General features: G+C 39.6%; 1 protein-coding gene across 2 annotated transcripts; it reads left to right on the plus strand.

Moving 5' to 3' along the window:
* Nucleotides 1-423: 423 nt before the first annotated feature.
* Nucleotides 424-25,751, plus strand: clcn7 (chloride channel 7). 2 transcript variants are annotated; one of them, XM_074655288.1, is made up of 25 exons: nucleotides 424-665; nucleotides 2,407-2,484; nucleotides 5,549-5,614; nucleotides 6,098-6,163; nucleotides 6,329-6,461; nucleotides 7,555-7,664; nucleotides 8,223-8,303; nucleotides 8,413-8,475; nucleotides 8,801-8,884; nucleotides 9,926-10,019; nucleotides 10,930-10,994; nucleotides 12,801-12,917; nucleotides 13,015-13,069; nucleotides 13,271-13,331; nucleotides 17,463-17,604; nucleotides 19,220-19,313; nucleotides 19,492-19,664; nucleotides 20,872-20,923; nucleotides 21,140-21,267; nucleotides 22,432-22,517; nucleotides 22,707-22,839; nucleotides 23,295-23,354; nucleotides 23,447-23,623; nucleotides 23,796-23,876; nucleotides 24,134-25,751. In XM_074655288.1, the coding sequence occupies exons 1-25, from the start codon at nucleotides 552-554 to the stop codon at nucleotides 24,218-24,220; spliced, it is 2,400 nt and encodes a 799-aa protein (XP_074511389.1). In that variant the 5' UTR covers nucleotides 424-551; the 3' UTR covers nucleotides 24,221-25,751. The 2 variants fall into 2 exon arrangements, with proteins under 2 accessions (XP_074511389.1, XP_074511390.1); XM_074655289.1 differs by lacking the exon at nucleotides 2,407-2,484.
* Nucleotides 25,752-27,768: the final 2,017 nt, after the last annotated feature.

The following is a 27,768-nucleotide window of genomic DNA, read 5'->3' on the forward strand; positions in this document are numbered from 1 at the left end:
GCGTGTGGCTACGCTGTTCAGACGAGACTCCAACACAAACTACACGGAAGCACCAAAGTTATATCTAGTGAAGCCCGTTGCAAAACAGTGTTGGCCGTGATCGGAGGACGCGGGGGACCGTAGCTTTGGTAGCCTCACTGTGTTGAGCGATGCTCGTTCATGTCTATTTAGAGCGAGCACACGCGTGAGCCTGACGCTGACGTTTGTTGACTTAACAGCCACAGGTGTCGCTGTTAACAAGCATTTCTAAATCTTACAAACAGTCCCTTTAAGTATCTGAATACTTTCTCCACCACTGGTGACCATAAACTGTAAGCCTGTTTGTCTTTTCAGCCCATAAACAGTAAAACTACAAGTCCCAGCATGCAACGCGCCTAACGGATCCTTTTTGTCCCTGCGCGGTAGCCCTACAATGCATCACGAGTCACATGAGTGATCATGTGGGCAGCTGAGGGAGAATAACAGAAGAGTTAGCTAGTAAAGCCAGCAAACAACTGCTGTTAATGAAATAAATCAGCCACAGTCAGGGCGGCGAGCTACCGGAGGCCAGCATGGCCAACATCACCAAGAAAGTGTCGTGGTCCAGCCGGGCCGACGAGTCCGGAGCCACCGGGGAGACGACCCCGCTGCTCAACGGATCCGAGCAGCTCAGGACCTCCAGACAGGTACGGATAGACTGGAGGAACTAGCTACAGCTAGAGCTAGAGCTAGCCTGACCTGCTGGTCCTCCTGCAGCACTGAGAGAAGATGCTGTGTCATGTGTTTATTAACCACTATAAGGTTTCGTTGAGTCATGTTTTTAAATGCTGCATGGGTTGTGGATGCTTGTGGTGGGGTTTTTAATGCATTGCAGCCTTGTTCATTTTGGGGTGTGTTTTCATGTGTTATGGTATGTTTGCAGCATCAGATGCAACAACAAGCTTTGTTTGGGAAAATGAAATTAGTGTTCAATAATTTTCTGACTAATTAGAGAGTTTTATAGTAATATAATAATAATAATACATTTATTTATATAGCACTTCTCAAAACAGATGTTACAAAGTGCTTCATAAGACAATAAAAGGAGATAAAGAAAAGTAAAAGATATGGTAATTGTTAAAACAGAACATCACAGAACATATCAATAATAATAATAGAAGTGGTAAAATGGTAGGACAAGTTGATAAAACAAATATACAGTATATATACGTATATAAATAAATGTGTATAAATGTACACATGCGTCCAGAAATAGATGTATACATACATATATTTATACCCTTCTACTTATAGTTCACTATTGTATTTTGAATTGGAAAAGTCAGCCTGATTATAACATTAATAGATAGATAGATAGATAGATAGTAACTTTATTGATCCCGAGGGAAATTCAAGTTTCCAGCATCACAGTTCCATAGTGCAAAACATGTTAGTAAAAAGGCAGTAAAAAAGTTAGTAGTGCAAAGTACAAAAAATATACCAGATATAAAAATACAAGGAGATGAAGAAATCTGTTAAAAGTGAATATAGTGCAGGGTGACAGCTGTGATACACGACTATTAAAAAAAGTGAATATAGTGCAGAAGAGTGTTAAAAATGAGTATAGTGCATTATTATCTGTCCTGCAGACCGTCCTCCTTTTGTCTATTCATCATTATAAACAACTTAACATTATGTCAGTCATAACTTTAGAAAGGGTGATGATGATGATGATGATGATAATTTACAGACATGCCCACTTTATGCTAATTCCATGCAGTTTGGGGCAAAAACACATGCAGTACAAATGTGTTATTTTGAACATATCTGCATACTAGGGTCCCTGAACAGTCTTAGAATTGCATCAATTGTGTATCACTGTAAAGCCGAAACTCTTGTGGATCCAATGAGTCCAATTGTATTCATGTGTAATGACGTTAGTCCCCATAGTAGCCATTTAACATTGTTTTTTACTAAGATTTTATACATATGGTGGTGAGTCTTATACTATATATGAGTTTTCCTAAACTTAGATTTGAAAAAATCGCAAATATCGCCTTGCTTACAGTATCGCAATGTATTGAATCGTTACTAGATTCCTGCCAATACACAGCCTTAGTCATGAGCTAGTAGATCTGCTATCTTTAGAGTGAACAAAGTCGTCTGTCCAACTAATATAGAAACACACGGGAAAATCCAACTTCCTTTTTCCTCTAATGCCACCAGGTTAGTCAGTTACTTCTGCACCATCAGGACCAAAGGTGGAAGTAAACTAATTGCCCTTCTTTTGATAATATACTACAGTTCATTATATCATACATGCGTCTCCTTCTTGGACCCTGTTACTGGATATCAACATCTGTGTGGTGTTAAAACATCAGCCTGCAAAATTGCCACACACAGCCAAATATATATATATATTTCTGTTGGTGTCTGTGATGTCTGTAGCTGTCTGGAGGAGGCAATATATTTCAGATAGGCAGACTCAGCACGGTGGATTTGGAGGAGGAGATGACATCAGATGAGGTAAAGTCCGAGCCCGAAACGTCATCGCACTCTTTCTCTCTTGTGTCTGTCGCTCCTATCGACCATCACTCCATCAAGACCGTCTTCGGCATTTCTCTGAGACTGCTAAAGTGTAGTTGAGAGATGTTCCGATACCATTTTTTCCTTTCAAATACCGATTCCGATACCGGAACTTGCAGTATTGGCCGATACCGAGTACCGATCCGATACCAGCGTGATAGAAAAATATATAATTATTATTATTATTATTATTATTTAACAGCTGTGCCAACTTCCTGCAATCAGTTTTTTTTTTGCTTCTCTAAAACAGTAGTTGCCAGTGGAAAGCTATGATACATCCAGGGCGACAGCACAGTGAAGGCTACTGTTTTGGAGCGGCGAAGAATTTATTTACGGTTAAACAAGGTGATTTTTTTCGGGGTGAATAAATTATGGTATCGGATCAGTGCTCAGACTGGCGTACTTGGCGATACCCGATCCCGAGTTTTGGGCGGCATCGGACGCATTTCCGATATTGGTATCAGTATCGGAACAACTCTAGTGTAGTTAGTCAGTCATGATAAAATACTATCATCAACTATTATGTCTTAAAATGACAAAAACAATAACAAGCGGCATGTTGGGGGGCATTTTCAGTAGACTTCATGTGATTCAGCCTCGTGCTCAGGCTGAGGTTGTGTTACACATGGAACTTTAAGACCTGATTTGTGAGATGCAGTTTGAGATAAAATTGAGGGTTCAGACATTATTGTGTTTAATCTCAGTTGCTGAAACGGCTTAACCCTAATGTGAGAAATCTGACACAGAAATGACCTGCTACTGCAACGGGGACAGACTGACTCACCCAGACACGTGCTTGGAAACTGTCTGAAGGTTTCCACTGTGATGCATCGCTAAAGATGAATTGATGCAGGCCATGTGCTCGACCCTGACCGCTCAACCATTCAGTATTTTGTTTTCAGAAACTGATTGATCACTCGCACTGGTCACTGATGAAAAAAAGAAAAAACAGACGAAGAAAAAGTGGAGAGCAACGGACAGTTTAGCCAAGAAGACCTCATCAAAACCCTCCTGCTGTAAATGTGAAGCAAAAGACATATGAATTAGCTTATACCAGTCAGGTTTAATCAAGTTTATTAGCACAGATGTAATAAAAACTTCCATAAATGCCCCCCAAAAAGTCCCAATAAGTAGGTTGAAGACCAGTACAGGACCATACGACTGATGCTTGAGGCTATTTTTGCCGTCGCTTAGCTTGACAGGACATCACATCCTTTTCCTTCCGTGACCGAAACCATCAGATTCAGCTCTGTTTGCACTGCCTGATGGGAATGTGATGCCATGCATGTGATCGTTTGCATGCTTGTTGTATGCTGCCGTAAACAAAAGTTTTGTTTACAGTATTTTGATCTGCTTATGTGAATGTCACTTATCTCATGTAGTTGCTTTATTTGCTGCTGATTGTGTGGCTGCACAGACGGGCCACGGCTGTTTTGACAGAGGCCCACTTCACATTGCATGTAAATGTGAAATGGAGTACTGTTGAATTAGCTGGCTTGTATGCATCTTCCATCTGCGTCATTATCAATGGTCTAGTAGATACTGGAGATTAGATAAAGTCTGTCAAACCCGTCCTCTCTTTTCTTTTAAAGTGACTTTTGAGATAAAAACAAATGGCTTTCTCGTGTTGTCTCAAATGCTTTGTGAAATGCTGCTGTTGTATTCAAAATGTTTCCTCTGATGTCAGTACTTTAGTGTCCAGCTCCTTGCAGTCCCTCACATGATTCAACAGGGCCCCGTTTCAGAAAGCAGGTTTAACAAACTCTGAGTCTAAGCCTGAACTCTGAGTTGACTAATCCTGAGGTGGGAAACTGGTCAGAGTCAGATCAATCAACTCTGAGTAGGTTGAACCTGAACATAAAAAGCCATCATTAATGGTGGGGCTGTGATACTACGATTCACCATGGCAGCAGGTAAATAGAAGGCAGCGCCTCCATTGTAATCCAGTCGATGTCGAGATATTAATGCATGCACAAATAGTTAGAGCGGGGAAAAGTGTCAATAACACAGTGTTTTATTTAGTGTTGTCCTTTAATTCATCGTTTACCAAACTTACATTTCCTTAATGGATGATAAAGTGGTGGAATCTGACTGTACATTAGGCTTTATATTTTAAATATATTAGTTCAGTTTTAATCTGACTGGGTGGAAGTGGCTGGCATCATTTTTTTATGTTTAAGGAAACATCAGGCTTGACTTAAACATTGCTTTCGTAAACTTTGTAAAACAAAATATAACATATAAATACATAGATCTTAATTTACTAAATTGTCATTTATTATTAACATAATAAATCGTACACCAGCAACTTTACAAAATTACAGTTCAAGTGTAAATTTTTAATGCAGTCAAAACTTAAACAGGAATTACAATTTCAGTATATAATGTACATAGTATATAGAATTGAATTAAATAGATCGACCTCATTGTCATCGATACACGATCCAGCTATTTGAGTCAGTATCGGCCCGATATTCAATCCGGTATCGGTGCATCCCTAGTTATGTGTAATAAACATTTTAGTGGAACGGCTCTAACAAACTGACAGCTGTCTTGTGTGCACAGAGTCACAGTGCTATAATAAAAGGACATGCAGAAGTTTTATTCTGAGCTTAGGGCGACTTGATGCTGTGTAATATTTCAATGTTTAAAGAAATGACTGACAGCATATAAAAGCAGTAGCTCAACTAATATCTGACATACAGTAAACCTTCAATACACGCTTTGATACGGACTGAATGAAGGAGGAAATAAAACCGCGTGTCTGGCTCTGTAAGAGGGAGGAGACAGAGAGAAGCTCAGGGTTTGTTGAAGAAAACCTGCCAGCGAGCAGGTTAGGTTCACAGAGTCAGTTACCATGGTAACTGACCGAGAGTTTCCCTCATCTCATGGTTAACTAACTCAGTTTTCACTAATCCTGCTTTCTGAAACAAGGCCCCGGTCAGAGGTTATAGGTCCGTGTTGGTGTAGTGATCTCTGTTTTTTTGTGTGTTTTTCCCCACAGGACTCTCTTAGGGGGCGGCCTAAAGAGATCCCTCATAATGAGAAGCTGCTGTCACTTAAATTTGAGGTAAAACTGCCCTCTCGCCAAACACTGATGCTGATTATTGTGTGACTCTAGAAACCCTGGATTACATCGGACAAGATTGTTTAAATTAAAGCCTCATGTGTATGTGTAGGATTTAAAATTTGATGACACCTTATAGGACTTTAAAAGGCAGGTAAGGCTAAATAAAGGAAGTGATGAAAACAGTAAAAGTCAGTAACACAGGTATAGAAAATACACTTGAGGCCATGAAACTTTAACAACATCTTGGGGCAACCAAGAGGGCAATAATCTCCTTAAGCAAGCTGGAAACTGGCAACAGTTGCTAAAATCAGCTTTGTATTAACATGCTTTTGGTTTGCTATGAACTTGCTGACATTGATCCAAAAAAAGTATATGCACACACATTTTCCAGATCTGTGTTTCCCATGAAGAATAGAAGTGAACATCATCAGCTTCATCTTTATTTTACTGATTTATTGTATTTATTTTGTTATGTTATTGCAGAGTCTGGACTATGATAACATTGAGAACCAGTTGTTTCTGGAGGAGGAGAGGAGGATGAGCTATATGGTAAGTGAAGAGTGGGAATCACCTGACTATATGTTGTACTGCCTTAATATTTCACTGTGGATGAATTCATGTATTTTCATCTTTTCATCTGCTCTCATATCTCCTCTGCTGTTTGTTCCTTCTCCTGTCCTCCTGTCCATTCCCTCTCTCATCTTGTATTTTTAGGGTTTCCGCTGTCTGGAGATCAGTCGCTGGGTGGTCTGTGGTCTAATTGGCTTTCTGACCGGCCTCATCGCCTGTTTCATAGACATCGTGGTGGAGGAACTGGCTGGGATCAAATACCGAGTGGTCAAAGAAAGTATCCTGAAGCTTTGTACAAGATACACCTAGTCAGACCAACTAGATAGCTTTACTGCACGAGGATGGTTCACAGAGACACTGCAGTTACTGGAGGAATATATTATTATTTTTAGTATTGCACTGTTTTCCTTTTATATGTTCCAAAGTGGGTGATGGTTATTAATCCCATCAGTCATGACTACAGTGGAAAATGCTTATAGTGATCACGTCTGTCCTGGTCAAATTGAGCAGATCACAATAAGCGGATGATTATCATCATTATTAGCACCATTTCTCATGCATTTCTCATTCTAATTGACATTTGTATATTTATTACATGAATACAAAGTAATGAAACGAACCGCTTTTCTATTTACTGGCTCGCTGCCAGTTCTCCTGCCTTTTCCCTCACCGAGGGTGAGACATTGCCGTTTTTGGTCGGCTCTACAGCGCAAGCAGAACAGCGCCACTTTGCTGGGGCTCTTTGCCGGTTGAGCATTGGCCAAGTTTCACTTTGGGGGCTTTATGTGACCAGGCATTATCGATCCACTTGACGAGGGTGCTTCCCCCGTGCGCATTCGTTTTTCATTCAGAGAAAATGACTTACTTTTTCCCGTTATGATTTCAATGTGCACGCAGCATCAGCCTCAGGTATCCAGCTGGTAAGCAGACCGTCCGAGAGGCAAAGTATCAAGGTGTTAAAGTAAAAAACAAAAAACAAAACAATTATTCAATTAACGTTAGTCTAATGTAGTTTTAAAATGTTTTTCCATATGTTGTCATGCATGAAAAGACCCAAAATGAACACTGTAAGCGGACTACTTGATTACTATAAGAGAATTATTTAAACAGTGTTTGTATAGGAATGATTCTGACATTTGGAATGATTCAATCCATATAAGCAGTTGATCACTGTAACCGTGATCACTTTAAGCGGTTTCCACTCTATCATCTAAATGGTGTTCATGTCTTCATCATGCGTCTTAAATTTGTTGTTCATAATAGCTACTGAAACATATAAGGCGGCTAAACAGTGTGGCCATGTTTGGCTAATTTCAGCCACGTGCTATAAGGACCTCCCGAGTCTTTCCTTGACCTCTGACCCCTCTCAGACATAGAGAAGTTTACAGAGGTGGGCGGCCTGTCGATCTCTCTCATCCTCTGGGCTGTCCTCAACTCCACCTTTGTCATGATGGGGGCCATCATAGTTGCATTTTTTGAGGTAAGACTGGAGGAGAAAAGATGTGACATTTTTAGTAATTAGTGTGACTTCTTGTTTGGCATCACAATCTGTGTTTCAGTTGTCTTCCTCTTTTGATGACATTCCTCGAATGTGAGAGTGGAATTTGAAGAAGTGTGTCAGTGACGTTTCTGGATTACAAGCCATTCAAACCGATGTGGAAGTGAAAACTAATAAGGCAGCGGCATGTTTGTACCAGTTTGATTCCAACAGTGCATAATACTGAACATTTTAAAAGATGAATGTGCTTCTTTATTCCTGCCATTCTGGTTAACTACAGTTTATTAGCTGGTCAGCTGGGAGCGCTGAAGTTTCCTCCTGCAACCACTTCAAAAAAGTGGTTCAGTCATGCTTTTCTTTCCCCACAGAGTCAGCTATTCATGCAATTTCATGTGAACCAGTGAGAGATTTCATTATGAATATGTAAACTCCGCTGCTATTCCCTGATCTCATCCTCAGATATTCCTGCTGTACTCATAAATACTGTAATTCTCTATCTTTTCCTTCAATATAACCCTCCTTCTCCTTCATCTCATGCAGCCCATAGCAGCAGGAAGTGGTATTCCTCAGATAAAATGTTACCTAAATGGAGTCAAGATTCCCAGGGTGGTACGACTCAAGGTAAACACACACACACATACAAACACATCAATGGATGTACTTGAACCACTGTTTTTTTAACAGGAGAGACTTTCATATCCTTAACATGTTGTGTGTTTGTCCTCCACAGACACTGGTGGTGAAAGTGATCGGTGTTATCTGCTCAGTGGTTGGTGGTCTTGCTGTTGGAAAGGTAAACATTAACCCTCAGCGACTGCCCTCAATGCAGATTCAAAAAGCTTAATTGCGCCAAAAAAGCTGCTGTTAAGGGTCGACTACAGTCACCTGAGCTGGATACACGACAAAGACAACACATGATGGACACATGTTAAATTACATGAGATGTTTATAAAACACATACTGTACCGATGTTTTTTCATTGTTTGAAATGTGGGATTTTGCTTTTGATTTAGATGATTTCCATTCAAAGTTGTATGGATTGACTTTGTAAATGAATGCCAAGTCCTGCCAAGAATTCCCTCTCATACCTGTCCTCTTGTTTACCCACAATTCCTCAGGAAGGGCCCATGATTCACTCTGGTGCTGTTGTAGCTGCGGGGGTCTCACAGGGCAGGAGCACCTCATTAAAGAGAGACTTCAAGGTCAGTGTGTGTCGTGAGTTTCTATCCGTGTGTGTGTGTGTGTGTGTGTGTCTCTGGCTACTCAACAGAAGGAAGTATATTGGACTACAATCATATTTTTATGCCCCTGCGCAGCCGTGGCCAGAGGCATTATGTTTTCGGGTTGTCCGTCCGTCATATTCTTGTGATAACGATATCTCAAGAACGCCTGGATGGAATTTCTTCACATTCGGCACAAATATCCACTTGAATTCAAGGATGAACTGATTAGATTTGGTGGTCAGGGGTCACTGTGACATCACAAAACATGTTTTTGGCAATAACTCACAAATTAATATGTTAATTATGACAATTTCACAAATGTCTAACATAGGGCTGACATGTTTCCAAGCTTCGACGCTTCGACCAATGCCTTAGTAATCGGCCTCCAAACCAGTATTCGAATGCTTTGTTTTTGTTTTATTTTTATATAAGTATGTAATAATAATGTATAAATCACAAAATAGCCCATGAAATAAGGAATAATCCACAACATTATTCATATATAACATGAATTATTATTAGCTATTCTCAGATGGATATCGCTGTTTGTTGTGTGTAGAGGTGCGTGTGTGTACAGTAGTACTTCGAATATTACTTACCGAAGCTTCGAAGCCCAAAAACTGGTATTCGGGACAGCCCTAGTACCCATAGAACCCATTTTCATTCACATATCTTGAGGTCGGAGGTTTGAAAATGACAGTTTTTCCTTGCCAAAATTTAGCGTAAGTTTTGCAGCGTTATTTAGCCAATCCAATGTATTCTTTAGGTTTTCTAGTTTCATGTGATGCCAGTATCTTCACTGTAGCTTGAAAACTGAGCTCGCTACAACCTGAAAATTGCAAGTTGCATTCATGCTTTGAAGAAATTGGTGGCATTAAAACAAATTTGCGTTAACACGTTATTATCGCGTTAACTTTGACAGCCTTAGTATGTATTATTGATATGTTATAAAAATGTGAATGGTTAGAGTGCATTTGTGAATAAAATAATGTATAACTATTAATAAGATTGTGTTTGTAGATCTTTGAATACTTCCGGAGAGACACAGAAAAAAGGGACTTTGTGTCTGCTGGAGCTGCTGCCGGAGTTTCAGCTGCTTTTGGAGCACCAGTCGGTAAAAAAAACACAACAACCTCACCAAGGCTCAGCATCAACATGTGCTTTGTTATTAATCTGCCTTATTGGGCAGTTTAGCTGCTATAAAGCCAACAGTCCAACTAATATGGCTGCATGCTCAGACTAGAGACAAAGAAACCTGTTAGGAAACAGGTCCAAAAAGGGCCCAAGGTGGTATTAAAAAGTCTTAAATTTAATTTGCAAAACTCTTAAATGTTTTCTCTTGCCTGTTGTAGGCATTAATGATAGTTATAAAATGTTTTGGGATCGTATCGTGTGCAGTCAGGAGACATCTGTAAACAAATAATTGGATTAGCTAGCTACAGCTCATTGACTCATAACGGAGGTCTGGGTTAATGCCGCTCATCCAGTTTGAGGTCACATTGCTTTCATTCGTTTTATCGTCAGAAATGATAAATATAAGGCTGGAAGTTTTGAAGAAAATGTGATTTGTAATAATAAACAATTGTAGGCTGTATTATCCCCACTGGTTTTCCATCGTACTTTGGATGGTATGATCATCAAACATGTATTAAATTGCATTCCATTGTGGTCTTAAAAAGTCTTAGATTTAATTTTGGTGAACACTGCAGAAACCCAGCCATCACCTGACATACCTGAACTGAACTGTTGATGCTTGTTATGATTGTAAAGCTGCCTTGTACATACAGAGACTGGATGCTTCACAGACCGTGTCTCAGTCTGTTATGTGTTACCGTCATGTGAAAAAGAGTGCTTGAAATTTACCTTATGTGAAACCAGTAAATGATCAGCTCCTACTGTGCACTTATCACTCAACACTTGGCATGGGTACTCATCTTCTGACGTGTCATTAGTGGATCAGATGGATAATTAAATTAAAATGCTGCTGTGGTTCTTGACTGTAATTTTATTTCTTTGGTCGACAGGCGGCGTTCTGTTCTCTCTAGAGGAGGGAGCTTCTTTCTGGAACCAGATGCTGACGTGGAGGATAGTAAGTCACATTGTCCTACATATGCCCCCTATCATAAACTCATTATTAACGATCATGTGATGTTGTCAAGTAAATCAAATCAAGAAGTTTGTATCCAGAATACTGACAGAAGAGAGGAGGAGGAGGAAGATTAAAGTGGAATGTTGATGCATGAGGACGTCAAATGTTGTCTTTAAAGGGGAAAAAAACTTTCTGTGGATGTCCAATCCACATTTCTTGATGTTAAATTTAGTCAATTGAAGCAATACATTCCTCAGTGTGAGCTACTGTATATTGACTGAGAAAGCTGAGTTCTCCTGCTCGTGTAGCCGTTCCGGCATTGCCTATACACACGTAGGCAAAATTGTTGGTACCCTTCCGTTAAAGAAAGAAAACCCCACAATGGTCACTGAAATAACTTGAAACTGATAAAAGTAATAATAAATAAAAATTCACTGAAAATCAGCTATTGTTTTTGAATTGTGGTTCAACAGAATCATTTTAAAAAACAAACTAATGAAACTGGCCTGGACACTGGCTGGGAGGCGGAGTTAAAGGAAACACTACTGCGCCTGCTCTATGGGCCCAATGGATGCAGAAGATCGAGGGATGATCCGGGTACTTCATCACTCAGCAGTCAAGCCATTTTGACTTCATGCACCAATGAGCAACTCTCATAGGAATGAACGGGAACCCACCTCCAACACTGTATCCACTTTACTTTATACATCCACAGGAGGGTTCCCGCCGGTCATATTCTCTTGCAAGGCTAATGCAGCCACAGCCACAGCCTCGGCCTCTCCCCGCTGAATTTCTTTGGCCGCATTCTCTGGCTCGAATAAATACGGCTGAATATCTGAGTCAGCCAAGACACTGTAAAATGTATCCTAGTCCATAACATCCTCTGCCATCATATTTTGGGATGCCTTTTTAGCTGTTGGAAACATAACCTGTTTGCAATACAAGCAAAGAGGACAAGGAAGTTACAGCAGAAATAAACATGTTTACAGCCTGGTACAAAAAAAAAATAGCTAATATTCTCTTTCATGAAAACTGTATGGGGGTGAATTTTATATTACTCACACGTTTAAATTATATTAAGGTTTAAAATTAGACATAATGAGGGTGTGGCAGCTCTGAGTGATAGATGGGTGCCGTACAAGGTCACTAGCTGTCTGCTCTGCTGCGTCACCCGGGCCGCCTCAGCTCCACCCACAGTTCGCTCTTCAGAAACCTGTGGGTGACATACGTTCATAGTCTGTGATTCGAATATGAAAATTAATATTTGATTGTGAAAAAAAACAGCACTACTGAGGGCTGAATGATAGGAGGGGAGTCACACAACGTCACTTTCATGAATTTAAAATTAAATATAACATTCGGTCATGTTGAAGGAAGAATAATTCAGCAATAGATTATTTGGAAGGAGGAGCTGGAAAACGTTGCTGGGGAGAGGGATGTCTGGAATTCCCTGCTAAGCCTGCTGTCCCCGCGACCCGGCCCCAGATAAGCGTAAGAAAAAGGATGGATGGATGGATGGATGGATTATTCGAATAGTTCGAATCTATGTGTTTTTGTGTTTTTTGAACGAATATTCAAACGCCATTTTTAGCCAATTTTGACAGCCTGAAAGGAACTGACGGCGCTTGATGCAGGAAGAACAACAGATTTTGGGTCAATATTGCACGCACTGAGGAATTTGTTGCTTCAATCGAATATATTTACCATCAAGACTGATTGGACATCCACATAAAAGGTGTTCCCTTGGTGTTCTTTCCCTCCTTTTTTCACTTTCTCATCATCACCCTCCTTGTTTCTCCCCTACAGTTCTTTGCCTCCATGATCTCCACCTTCACCCTGAACTTCTTCCTCAGTATCTATAACAACAATCCAGGAGACCTTTCTAACCCGGGTCTCATCAATTTTGGGCGCTTTGAGAGCGATGTGAGAAACGCATATCATACATTGTGTATTTTTCCAGCTTTATGTTGTTAGTCAGTCAGTGTAAAAGATGACACGATGTGCTTTTGTCCTTTTTCAGAGTGTGGCGTATAACCTCTATGAGATTCCCTTGTTCATCGCCATGGGAGCTATAGGTAAAAACACCTTTATGTGTCTGTAAATATGTTTGATTCTTTCGCAGGGTGAACTTGACTCTTGTATGACTGGGTGGAGGCCATGAATAATATAATAATATAATAAGAATAATAAGAAGAACAGTTATTTGATTTTGTTAGTGTTTGAAAATCTGACAGCCTGTGTGTTTACTTCCTGTCTTTCATCGCTGTCCTGTGCAGGTGGATTGCTGGGAGCTCTGTTCAACATGCTCAACTACTGGCTGACCATCTTCAGGATCAGGTAAGGTTTAGAAAGGCATCACATGAATAAAAGTACAAAAACAAATTGTCACCACCTTAGGGAAGAAAGTTTCAACAAAGGGTTAGGTGACGTAAAGTCTGAAGAATTGCTTTGTTTGTGTACTGTGCCAAGAAAAACACCTTGTAGCATTTAAGCTTTGCCCTCGCCTGTCAAAGATAGGGTGGGGTGCACAATAAGGGAAGTCTTCTCATGAGCATTTGAAACAGTTTCTCAGCGTCTTGTGATTGAAGTGTTTTAAAATAGTCACACAGAGTCAGAACAAATGTAATCACTGAGAGGAGACTTCTGCCAAGAAACCTGTGGTTCCTGCTTCCTTGTCTGGAGCTGGATGGTACATATTGTGCAGTTTGTTTGTGAGTTGGTAGATTATAATGCAAGTGCATAATAGTTACAATCTGACTGGTCAGAAGAATTAAAAAACAGCATTAGATGTTCTGTCCTAATATTATTATTGTTGTAAAGTGAGCTTTTTGCCTATACAGAACTACTAGTAAAACAAAAATAGTCTTTTCTGGAACAGGTTTCACATTTTCTGTATTTAAGTTTGGTTTAAGCAAACTTGAGGTTGTTCCTGATTATGTGTATTTAGGTACGACATTAAATTACAATATGATGAAGTCTATTTAAAAAGCTACATTTAACTATGATAAGTAAAACTTGTAGATGGAGATACCCATTGACATCACATTTGAGTTATTTTATCAGATGATGATGCCAGTATGGAGTCATGTACTGTATATAGTTTTCATAAATTAGAACATATATGTGAATGTATACCAGGGGCAGCCGAACAATAATAAGGGCACAGCAGTCAGTAAGGCAAGGCACGTTTATTTATATAGCACATTTCAGCTACAAGCAATTCAAAGCGCTTTACATAAAACACAAAACATCAGAACACATTATAAAAGATAAAATAATAATAATAAAAATACAAATAAAATAACCCACTTATAATATATACCCCTATAATAATAATACATAATTTGTAAAACACTTTTAAGAGCAAAAGAATAGAAATAAAAACAAGCCAAATGGAATAAGATAGGTATAAAATACAAGAATAAAAGTTACAGTGCAGAGTAAAAAACTTATTATTTAATAATACAATAAAAATTAATCACAGACAACAATCAAGAAAGGGACAGTAAAAAAATTAAAATAAAATGAAAAAATAAACAGAAGTGAAAATATTGCTGTATTGATTTGCTATGGACTTATGTAATGTTTCTCAAAAATAAATCAGAATCAGAAACTGGGCTTGTCAGATTAAAGAACCATTGATTTAATGAAGAAACTTTTACCATTTCTCTACATACTTGAGAACTAGAGCAAATATTTAATACAAAATGCTGAAATTTGTAAACAAGTACAAACAAGTAAAGATAAGCTACAAAGAGCTTAATATTAAAAATAAATAGGGCTGTCAAAGTTAACGCGATAACGCCTTAACGCAAATTGGTTTTAACACCACTAATTTCTTTAACGCATTAACGCAAACTTGTGATTTTTAGGTTGTAGCGGACTCGGGAGCTCGAGTGAAGATACTGGCATCATATGAAACTAGAAAACCTAAGAAATCCATTGGTACCAACCATGTTATGTTAGCTTGTCAGGAAGTAGGCTAAATAATGCTCAAGGCAAGGCAAGGCAAGGCAAGGCAGCTTTATTTGTATAGCACATTTCAACAACAGGGCAATTCAAAGTGCTTTACAGAAACATTCAAGAACATTGCGACAAAATGCAAAAGAACATTAAGAAATAATTAAAACAGTTATAAAAACATAAAAACATTAAAACATTAAAGATTAGAAAATAAAAACAAGCTAAAAATAAAAGCTAGGATAGAAGCTAAAATTGCATAAAACTCAAAAGAGTAAAAGTTATAGTGCAGTGTCAGAATAAAAGGCACCCGCAAACAGGAAAGTTTTAAGCTTTGTTTTAAAAGTGAGAGTTGGAGCGGTCCTGCAGGTTTCTGGCAGCTTGTTCCAGATATTTGGTGCATAAAAACTGAACGCTGCTTCTGCATGTTTAGTTCTGACTCTGGGGACACTAAGCAGACCTGATCCAGATGACCTGAGAGGTCTGGATGGTTCATAACACAGCAGAAGATCAGAAATGTATTTTGGCCCTAAACCATTTAGTGCTTTGTAAACCAGCAGCAGTATTTTGAAATCAATTCTCTGAGAGACAGGCAGCCAGTGTAGAGACTTCAAACCCTATGCTAACTTAAAATAAGATATCATACACTTGGTTTTCTTTTAATATGTGTGAGAGTGGTAAACTGCTGTCAAAGTGGATACATAAGTGTTACTCTATTTATAGTATGATTATGGAGATACAGTATTAACCCACAAGGGATAAAACCTAAAGATTCAAGGATCCACTGAGTTTGCATAATAGTTACCCATTAGTTTGTGAAAAATACATCAACTTGCTCAGCTGTGTGAGTAGAATAAATATGGCTTAATTTAGTAATTGTAGCCAGAATTTGCCAATTTCAGAATAGATATTTATATGATTTATGTGACAAGGCTGTATACTCGATGTGACCAGTTACTAAAACTAATCTAATGAAGTTTATCATCTTGTTAGAAACTCTGGTTTACATAAATATGTTAATGTTGAGTCGGGTGCATACGTAAGGGATAATGTACAGCGAGCCGGTCATTGTTGTGAAAGAATCCCCGACAGGGCGATGCTGCAGAGTCCAACATCAGAGCTGCGCCCATAGCAACAGTCTGCTACACATAGCAACTGTCTGTAATACAGAAATTACAGACGGCAGAACGCTGTGATTGAACAATCAGAATTGCGTATTAAACACAGCCGTGTAATAAAAAGTCTTTATTTAACAAAGACTACAGAGTAATAGGGTTAAAACTAAAACTTCTGTTTTTGTGTAACTTTGTTCAGCAGAACTGGCATTAAAATAAAATGACATTCATTTCCTATATTTTTATATTCAGTACATGTCTGGGCAGTGCTGCTTCTAAAAATGCTCCTCTGTCATCCGACACAGAGTGTGCATAGGGATAAAGTCTTTATTTGTTTCACATTTCAGAAATAACAATAACATCACAGTAATTGGCTTCCACTTGACATTTATAGAGCCACATTGCCTGAAGGCACAAAGAAGCTTTGTTTTCCACTCAGCTGTTTTTCTTGCGTACAGAGTTTCCTCGTCACTTGGGAAAGTCCGTACTGAGGGCAACAGTGCGTCAACAATTTGGAAGTTTCTGGTTAATTAAAGTCATTATGCGTAGGATTTGATAAATGTCCCACTTACAGGCAGGCTTGGTAATCTTGAGAAACCAGCAAGAGTACGCTAGATTTTAAAAAATGATCCGACCTAAAACCCCAGCCCAGTGTTGCCAACTCTTTTCCAATGAAAGTAGCTAGCAGCACTCGCTCTGAAAGTCACAAAATCTAGTGAGAAAGTCGCAGATTCGGAAACAGTGACAGTCCGTCGCTTCAGGTCTCCTTCCAAAGCCGTTCCCCTAAAATGATCATGTAAGGAATACTGCACAGCGAGCCGGTCATTGTTGTGAAAGAAACCCCGACAGGGCGATGCTGCACCCCGATGCGCAGCAGAGGGGTCGCATCTGGGTCTCTCATCGCCCTGAAGGGGTTTCTTTCACAACAATGACCCACTAGCTGTACATTATCCCGCTTATTGCAAGGCTACTTACTGAAGAAATCAATATTTTGACAAAAAAAAGGTTTGCCAGAGTCCAACATCTGAACTGCGCCCATAGCAACAGTCTGCTACACATAGCAACGGTCTGCTATACAGAAATTGCAGACCGCAGAATGCCGTAATTGACCAATCGGAATCGAGTATTCAACACAGCCGTGTAGTATAATGAACGTAAACAACGAACATGGCTATTGTTAGTATACACAGCTGTCAAGCTAGCAGCTTGTGGAAGACTCCGGTGACGCGCAATGAGCGCACAGGCAGAGTGCGCATTTTTTTGTCAGAGCATTTGATTTATTGCTTGCTGTCGGGATGTAATGACAATTTCAACTATTATTACAAAAAATGTATTTGAGCAACGCTACCAACCCTTCCTTTAAGTGGCATTCTGTTTGCGTGTGTGTTTGCAGGTATGTTCATCGCCCTTGTTTACAAGTAATGGAGGCCATGTTGGTTGCTGCAGTGACCGCATGTGTGTCATTCACCATGATCTACTTCTCCAATGACTGTCAGCCTCTGGGGCCAGAGCACACTGAGGAGTACCCACTGCAGGTGCACACACACACACACACACACACACACACACACACACACATGCACACTCCGACAAACATCACCTATGTCATGTAATAAAGCTAAACTAGGGAAGTTGTAGTTACATGGTGCCACAAGAACAGTTGATGTGCATGATTCAGCGTTAGACAAACACATGTGCAGATTAAGATAAGACATGTCCTTCTCACGGTGAATCTTGGTGCTTCCTATTTTGTACCGGACAGAACAGTTTCAGTTCATTAAGCTTTACCACCATTGATGTCATGAGAACAACACTGCCAAAGGAATCTCAGAAGAGTACAACACTTTTGACTTTTTCATGTTCCTCAGAGGACGAACGCTACTGACTTTGGTCCCCGGACTTTTTCTTCACCATGAGCTTCCCGTTTGTGGTATTAAGTGAAATGTCTCAACAACTATTAGATGGACTGCCATGAAATTTCATTACTTTGGTGATCTATTGACCTTTCACCTAGCACCATCATCAGGGCAACATTTAAACTAATGACATTCCCATTGTACTTTATGTTTGGAGCTAATGCTAACATGCTAAAACTAGATGGTGAACATAATACTTGCTTAACATCAGCATGTTAGCATGCTGATTTAGTATTTAGCTAAAAAGCACCACTGTGACTAAGTGCAGCTTTACAGAGCTGCTAGCATGGCTGTAGACTCTTGGGGCCAGATCTTACACCTGGCGCAAAGCGGCGCAAAGCGGCGCAAAGCCCGCCCCCCCATGCCGCCTGCACTGGTTAAATAGATTATCGGTGCATTTGTTCATATGCAGTCAAATGTAGTTGTTGATGGGAAAGAGGATTAGGAGAAGGCGGAGGCAGAGGGTCCACCAGCCAAGTACCACATACATCTGCTCACGCACTTTCACTTCGAGCAGATCCGTTTTCTGCTGAGGAAACGGCTCGCTTCTCCAATTTGACAAATTTGCCTTTTAAATAGCAATGCGCCAATGTGAAGGCGGACCTGGCTTTTAAAGGGAATGAGAGATGACACTGTGATTGGTTTGATTTTCCTGTTACGCCCAAAACACACTTATCATCAATTAAGAGATTGAATACAACCCCTTTGCCCTTTGCGCTTTACTTTGCACCCAGATTATGCGCCGCTTAACTAGCAAAAGTGGAGTTGGACCTAAATGCATTTGCGCCATGCACTTTAGACCATGTGCTATAGATCATTAAAAAAGGGACCTTAGTCTTGTTCAAATAATAGAGGCAATTCTAGACAGATTTAAAATACAACATCCTGGGTAGCTAGTATTTAAAGTTTGGGTTTTTAGGTGTCCTCACCTTTTATTAGACAGATTAGGGAGAGAGGAAATATTAGGTGAGAGATGGGAGTGGCATGTGATGAAGAAAAGCTTCAAACTCAGGGCGTCATGTTTACATTTCATGCACTTTGGAACTACTGATCCATGACAACACCAAATGTGGTTGGCATACCTTCACTGATCCTTATCAGCCTTTGTTTAGAATTGCATGTCAGCTGGGAGATAGCATGTAAAAGCTTCAACAAGAACACAAAAAAACATTTTGTGTCACCTCCTCTTTCTCTAGTTGAGTCACTCTTTTAATTTTCTGTCTCTCTCTCTCAGTTGTTCTGTGCAGATGGGGAGTATAACTCCATGGCGACGGCCTTCTTCAACACTCCTGAGAAGAGTGTTCGTAGTCTCTTCCACAACCAGCCAGGTAAAGCTGTTTGTGAGGGCAAGCGTGCTAAAAATAATTCTGTACAAACATGTGCACCAGCCATTTCTTCTTTTCATTTTATTTAGCACACGGGGCCCAAGTGGAGGGAAACAATAAAACTGTAAACATTAATGTGTTCGCTTATCATTTCCACCCCTCATCCTTCTCTTTCTTAAAGGAACCTACAATCCGTTGACCCTGGGTTTGTTCACCGTGACGTATTTCTTCCTGGCGTGTTGGACGTACGGCCTGGCGGTGTCTGCTGGAGTCTTCATCCCATCTCTGCTAATAGGAGCAGCCTGGGGAAGACTATTCGGAATACTGCTGGCCTCCATCACCAACAGTGCCTCGGTTAGTTTGTGTGTGTATTACGCTTCGCTCTGTAGGATGATGACGAGACGACAATGTTCAGTTCCCACATTTAAAACAGACCATAATATGGTTGAATTAAAGTCTAAAGACTTTGCTTTAATGACCTAAATGAGATCATATTTTAAACTGTTTGTAGTTTCTGTCTCATGCCAATGTGGTTTCTCAAACTTAAGACCGTATTTTGTCATAACTCCAGATGCCAAAATTGGTATTTGGTTCGACCTTTTAGTGACTGATGTTGCTTTGTGTGCATTTCTTTTCTTTTTGGTTTTTCCTGAAGAAGAGAAACATGTTGAAGATAGCAGGTTTTCTACCCGACCCTCCCCCTACTATCTCAAGGGACTTTAACTCCCTTTGTTCTGAAACATCAGTGGCCTCTGCTTGGTTTATGTTGTGAAAACAATCTGCTGAATGCCTTTAAATACAGATGATTATTAAAGCTTTGCAAAATTAGCGATTTATTGTTGTCAAAATACAATATACAGTACATGCAACACAATGTGGAGAAATCTGTTAAACTTGATAAACTTAATGATAGTAGCTTCTCTAAACGTATCTTCTCTAAACATCTGCTGCTCAGTTTCAAGGCTCACTGTGTGTCAGAGGGTGAAATTGTGCTAAATTGTGCATGTAATTTAGCACACTCTGACACAAAGAACAAGTGTCTTGTCCTTACCATCTTCATGGGTCCAAAAATTCATGCCATAAGACCTGGAAATGTACTACTCGGAACCGAACCGGACCAGACCCGTCTATTATTTGAAAGCTGCGAACCAAAACCATTCAGATCCAAGAAACCAGCTTTGATAAACTGAGACATTACATCACAGTTAATAATCACACCTACTCAAATGTTGGTACACAAAAAATGGAAACTATAAAGGGCAACTCTCCCCCCTCCTCAACACAACTGAATATGAAATCTGTCACCGTTGCCCTTGCCCAGAAATAAAAATATAAAAAAATAAATATTTAACCTATAACATTCATGATTAGATCAGGAATCAATTACAAAGTGACAAAACTGTATTCACAACATGTCAATATTCATAATACAAAACTGAGAGGTAAAACATATATTTGAAGTGATTTTTTTAATGAATTGGTGAGAGGTCTTCCCCTGTAACTAAACTAATGTTCAGATGCTGTGACTTACTGTTTGATTTTTGCTCTGTGTGTTTGTTAGAGCTTGGCCGACCCTGGTAAATATGCCCTGATTGGAGCTGCGGCTCAGTTAGGTGAGTAATCTTCACCTTGTTGGTGTTATTTTAGTTTTTAGTGCTTCATAGGAAATATGAAATTGTCCAATCACAGTGACACAACCTATTGAGAGCTATCAATACTCAGGAATTGTCTTTTTAAATAATCCATATTTTATACATGTCTTCTGTTAAATACAGACTAAGACAAAAGACTGATGTTTAGTACCAGTAATGATGCACTGCTCTTCACAGGTGGCATTGTGAGGATGACCCTCAGTTTGACTGTCATCATAATGGAGGCGACAGGAAATGTCACATACGGTCTTCCCATCATGCTCGTCCTCATGACTGCCAAGATAGTGGGAGACTACTTTGTAGAGGTGAGTAAAGAGGAATTTCATAGAGAAAAGAGCCAACTAACTCATAAAACGTCCCATACAAACACAATATAGTAGCGCCCAAATGGGGATGTCACGAGAACCGATAGTCAATGCCAAAATTCTGAAACCGTGACGGTACTTGTTTTTCTACTTTACCGCAGGTACCGTCAAGGCTCGAGAATAACAGCATCCCAGGGACGATAAAAAATGTCCTTGGTATGCAGTAAACTCACTATCGACACATTCTATTTTTTCTATGATAATGCTACATTGCGAACAACAAATCGACAAGAGTTAGTTAAGGTTATCTGTAAGCTCCTCGCAGGACTGTGCTGCTTACCGGCTAATGTTAACTAGCTCTCGTTCTGCCGATTTCAACGCGGGAGGTGCCATTGATTTACATTATGATGCGTTCAGTAAAAATAAGTATTGGGCGAAGGTAAATTGTAACGTTATCATGATGTGTTCAAATGTAATCTTGTGAAATGTAGTTTTTGGCGAGAAACGAGATGTTTTCACATAAAAATAAAATATATAATAGAGAGGGAATTATGACCTGTTTAACTTAATAACAAAAAACAGTATGCATAAGGTAATAAAGGAGTGGATGTTGAAGTACATGGGATTTATTGTTTTACTTTTGTTTTTGTTTTTTACCTTGGTAGCGAGAATCGTGGAATTTCACTGGTACTCTGGTATTGTGATATCCCTAGTCCCAAATCCATACTAGTGCACTAATTCTCAGCAGGTTTTGAGTATGTAACACATTTACACAAGTGACAGATATACTCAGAAACATCAGCATGCATACTAAAAATGCTTAATTTTTGAGTGTGCTGTAAATGAAGCAGCTACCTACAGCTGCAAAAAAACAAAAACAGAATGTGGTGTGAAATAACTCCTGAGAGATCTTGGAAAACAAAAAACTAAATCTTTCGAAATACATTTTTCTTTCTCTTTGTGTAAAGTTTAATCGTCAATAAGTCAGAGTTTGATTGATGTCACACGTGTAGTAAAATTTCCTCTTAGTACAAAAGAGGAAATTCTGTTGATTGCTTGTATAATAACCGTACAAACGGTATACAACAAAGATAAGTATATAGTGCATACTGTACACAGTTGGGACACAGGCAGAGTCTGTAACCTGTCTCTTCCTTTGTTCAGGGTCTGTACGATATCCACATCAAGCTGCAGAGCGTTCCCTTCCTGCACTGCGAGGCTCCTGCCACCTCCCACTGGTTGACCGCCAGGTAAGATCCTCTCTGTTTGTGGATGGCTGAATGAAAGCCATGTTGATTGAATGATTGTTAGATTATATTCAATTCAATTTGACTTTTGTCCGTTCTCATTCTCTGCTTTCTTATTACTTTTCCTACTTTGTTTGTTTCACCCCTGTCCTCCTCACCGTCCCTCTCCCTCCCCGTCTCCCCCACATCCAGAGAGGTGATGAGTTCTCCGGTCACCTGTTTGAACCGGATAGAGAAGGTGGGAGTCATCGTGGACGTCCTTAGCAACACGTCTACCAATCACAACGGCTTCCCAGTCGTCATAGAGGGCGCTGCTAGTGAAGAGGTATTGTATGATGGCTTGGTTTTCTGTTTTTGGCTGGACCGCAGCAAACAGGAGCTCTATAAACGCAAAAGTCTGTCAATGAGTGAGTGAATTGCTAAGTGATGAAGTTGTGGTCACAGTGAGTAATCATGTAACACTGTTGGCCGTAGCTCTTTCAAAATGAATTGGTGCAATGAAAATCGCCATGCCAGTTTTTCCTTGCCAAAATTTAGTCTAACTTTGTAGCATTATTTAGCGTTCTTTCCGACATGCCATAGCCAATGGATTTCTTAGGTTTTTTAGTTCCAGTACCTTCGCTCTAGCTTTAAAACTGAACCTGCTACAGCCTCTGAAAAAGTAAAGTCGGCCGAGGGCGGCGGTGCCCTCAAGGAGTGGAAGAGCTTCAATGCGGATAGAAACCATTTTTTCTTTCATTAACAACACCTTTTATTCTTTTGTTCTTCTCTCCCATTCAGCCAGCGAAGCTCTGTGGCCTCATCCTCCGCTCTCAGCTCATTGTTCTTCTCAAGCACAAGGTAACATATGCGATATGAAAGAAAGACGTACATCACTATTGTGAGGATTAAAGTGGAGTCGTTCACTGTTTGCTCCCGCTCTGTCCTGGCAGGTGTTTGTGGAGCTGGCCCGGTCCCGGCTGACCCAGAGGAAGCTCCAGCTGAAGGACTTCAGGGACGCCTATCCCCGCTTCCCCCCGATCCAGAGCATCCACGTCTCCCAGGACGAGAGGGAGTGCATGATGGACCTCACTGAGTTCATGAACGCAACGCCTTACACCGTACCACAGGTAACACACACACACACACACACACACACACACACACACACACACACACACACACACTCTAGTAGGATTTATTCAATCTTATGTTATCTTTGTGTTCCTGTCAAGAGGTTTGGGAAAAAAAGTTGTGTATAAATGAATGAAGCTTCAATAAAACGAGGGGGTTTGTTTGCAGGAAACTTCTCTGCCTCGTGTGTTTAAGCTGTTCAGAGCGCTGGGACTCAGACACCTGGTGGTAGCGGATGGTGAGAACAGGGTAAGAGTGTGTGTTTCTGTGTCTATCCCTGAATGTCTTTTTTAGCCTTCACAAGAACTTCTCTTTATGTATTGATTAAAGCAACATGTAATGATCACGTTCATAAAGTGCTGCAGGAATGAGTCCTAAAACCTGGAAATGGGTTAGCATTTTAGCACTTCCGGTTCCCTTGTCTGGAAGTCAATGGGTTTTTAGTTAGATGACATAATGATGACGATTGTTCTGACGTCATATTTTTGGTTTGTGACCCTCTGCAGGTGGTTGGACTGGTGACCAGGAAGGACTTGGCCAGATATCACCTGGGCAAACACGGACTGGAGGAGCTTCCGCTGGCCCAGACATAGTACACATACACAAACACAAATCTATGAACTTTGACCACCTGATGCCTCGTAAGCTGTCGACCACCAGCTATGTAAGCCCTATGCCGGACACCTTCAAGGGCCAAGAGGTCTTTATTATTCTTTGATGCCAAAATGGTCACCGTGACAACAAAAGGAAACCCCATATACAGGCCTGTGTCATTAACAAAAAGAACCATTTAAATGTCAAACTGGTCTCGGTGTAAAAATTGGAAGGAAAAATAACCTAAAGGCCGAATTTGTTCAAAGTGAAATGATTTACTTTGAAAGGAGTCTGACTTCCATTATTGTGGTCACAGTTTGTTTGTCGGATTCTGACCTGAGGCATCAAATGACACATTAGCACGGGGCTCTGCTTCCCTTGTATGCAAATGATATATAATGGACAGAAAAGAAAAGATATTTGCCTTATTGGAGGATTTTTCCTGTGCTTATGCGTGTTCACAGACCTCACTCACTGACATTTCATGTATGGGGTAAAGTCAGAATGACAGGATCTTTTCAAAATAAGATAAAAACCGCTAGAAGTGAGTAAATCCAGGTGAGAAGAATTGGTTTGATCTGTGTTAGCTGGTACATTGGAAAGCCTCTGCTTTGTTTTGTTCACATCTCCCACTCTGTCTGGTCTTATTCTGTCTCCTGAACATCACATAAACGGTATGAAGTGATACATTATTAATCATTATAACACTGACTTTATGTCTTGCTATTGACCTTAACGAGACATTTAAAGTGGTTGGCTGATTTTGAGCGAATGGTTTGTAATAACTTCTTTGGCGAAGTCAGAAACGTTTTTATTTTCCATTGTGTAGTTTTGCACTGAGCGAATGCTGTTATTTATTGTTAGCGTTGAATATTTTAAGCGTGTAGTTTGGGCTCATGTATGGTCAGGCAGAGTTCTCACATATCCCATAATTCAAGAGAGGAGAGGAGACTGAATGGGCGACTGGTTATTTTTAATCTTGTCTCATTTGGTCGCAAGATATCGGTTATTACATGGAGATACAGATCCGTCTCTCTTTCTGTCAGCTTCACTGAGCAAATATATATTTGTATAACTGTCAGTAAAGACGTGGACTGATACTCATAGGTACTTACATCATTTCTAACAAATGTTTGCACTTTGGCTTACTACTGAAAAAAGTCTCCTTTTGTTGAGAAATACCCACAAGTGTCCCTCATGAAGCTCTATATGAATGTAAACCGTTGTTTACCACATACCCTCTGTTCAAACCAGTCAATTGCTTTACTCCAGTCAGGGTACCACCCAAAACACAGATACTCTGATTTAGAATTATTTAATTTAGTTAATTTGTTAATTTAACATTTCTTCAATTATCAGTGTTGTTTTTTTCTTGTGCACTTCATAGGTTTTACTTTAATTTTGTCTCCTTTTTGTGGTTTTTGTTTTGTTGTACAGTTCTAGATGTTAAAATATGGACTATGCTCTATTTTACAACCACTGAATAAGCCTTTTTTGTGAATTAATAAAGTTGAAATCGATCTATTGTTATATGATTTGTTTGTCTGTTTGATCGGAAGACATTTAAATTAGGGTTGTCAAAGGTAACGGGATAATAACGATTAACGCAAATTCTTTTTGACACAACTAATTTCTTTAATGCATTAACGTAACTTGTGAGAGTGAAGATACTGGCATCATATGAAACTAGAAAAGCCGAGGAATCCATTGGTACCAACCATGTCATACTAGCTTGTTGCGAAGGAGGCTAAATGCGCTAAATTTTGGCGAAGATAAACTGACATGGCCATTTTCAAAGGCGTCCCTTGACCTCTGACCTCCAGATATGTGAATGAAAATGGGTTCTATGGGTACCCATGAGTCTCCCCTTTACAGACATGCCCACTTTATGATAATCACATGCAGTTTGGGGCAAGTCATAGTCAAGTCAGCACACTGACACACTGACAGCTGTTGCCTGTTGGGCTGCAGTTTACAATGTTATGATTTGAGCATCTGGACAATATTTGTCATTGTTTTGTGTTGTTAATTGATTTCCAGTAATAAATATATACATACATTTGCATAAAGCAAGCATATTTGCTCACTTCCACTTTGGTAAGAGTATTAAATACTTGCAAATCTCCTTTTAAGGTACATTTTGAACAGATACAAAAATGTGGGATTAATTTGCGATTAATTATTTTAATCGATTGACAGCCCTAATTTAAACCTATGCAAAAGAGTGATTTTACTCTCCACAGTATGGATTTTACCAGTCACATAGTATTAATAAGAAAACTTTTCCATTTTATGAGGATGTTCAATCAGTGTTGGTAAATGTCGTTTGAAGCGATAAATTCCTCAGTGAGTGCTATATTGACAGAGAAAGCTGCAGTTCTCTGTTGCGGTAGGTGTTGCTCGTAGTAACTACCGAGGGGGGGACGCTGTCATCTTAACAGGAGGGAAACACTATTCGACATAACACCTGCTGGCACAGAAGAAGAGCGATACAGCAGGGGGGGAGAACTATGGGAGAACAGCGTGTACAGCCGGCACATTTGCACAGCCTTCTCAGTGAATTGTGGATTTATTTCGACCAAACCTGAGTTGTTGATTGTTGACAGTGGAAAGCCCAACCAAACCAAATCAGCTTTCTCGGTCAATATAGCAGCAGGTACTAGGGGATCTATTTCTTCAGTGGACTACAACTACCGTCCTCACTGATTAGACATCCACATAGAAGGTGGCAAATTTTTCTTTTGATAAAAAATTGTGATACATCATTCAAAGTGAACAAAAATGTATTAAAAGTCTTGGCAGTGTCAGAACTCCCAAGTGAAACACTCTCTGTCAGCTGAGCCTGCCAGGATCAAACCTGTGACCTTTCAATAACACAGCAGTGTCTCCAGATTAAACACATTTACCACTAACACATAACTCTCAGTAGAGTAGATAGTATTCTGGGAGTTGATATGTCAGTCATACACTGTCAATAACCCTTTAACACTAAATATCCACTGCTGCTGTTATAGATTATAATTTTTAATCTTTAATGCACATTTTTGCACTTTTTAGATTATAATTTACAGTCTTTAATGCACATTTTTAAAAAATATTTACACATCATCTCACTTTATGTACATATTATAATATGAACATACCTGTCACTGTAAATATAAACCCTACTCACTGTACAAACAGTATATAGATGTCTCCACATGTACATACTGTACATAATCACCCAGTCCATGTATATCCATCCAGTATTTATTTTTTTGCACTATTTGTATTGTTACAACTTCCGAAACACTTGACTTGTATATCGACATTTTATTTTAATTTTATTGTTACTATTGTATTCTGTTATTCTCTTATTTCTATTCTGTGTAAGAAGTACATTGAGAGAGCTCCATAAAAACCGGAGTCAATTTCCATGTATGTATATACTTGGCGAAATAAACCTGCTTCTGATTCTGATAAATTATGCAGCAGACACAGTGAGCAGGAAATGTAATCTTACAAACACTGGCAGTCCTCAGGAGAAATGGTACATCATATGTAGTAT

Source organism: Sebastes fasciatus, chromosome 13, assembly GCF_043250625.1.
Source record: "Sebastes fasciatus isolate fSebFas1 chromosome 13, fSebFas1.pri, whole genome shotgun sequence".
NCBI classification, from domain to species: Eukaryota; Metazoa; Chordata; class Actinopteri; order Perciformes; family Sebastidae; genus Sebastes; species Sebastes fasciatus.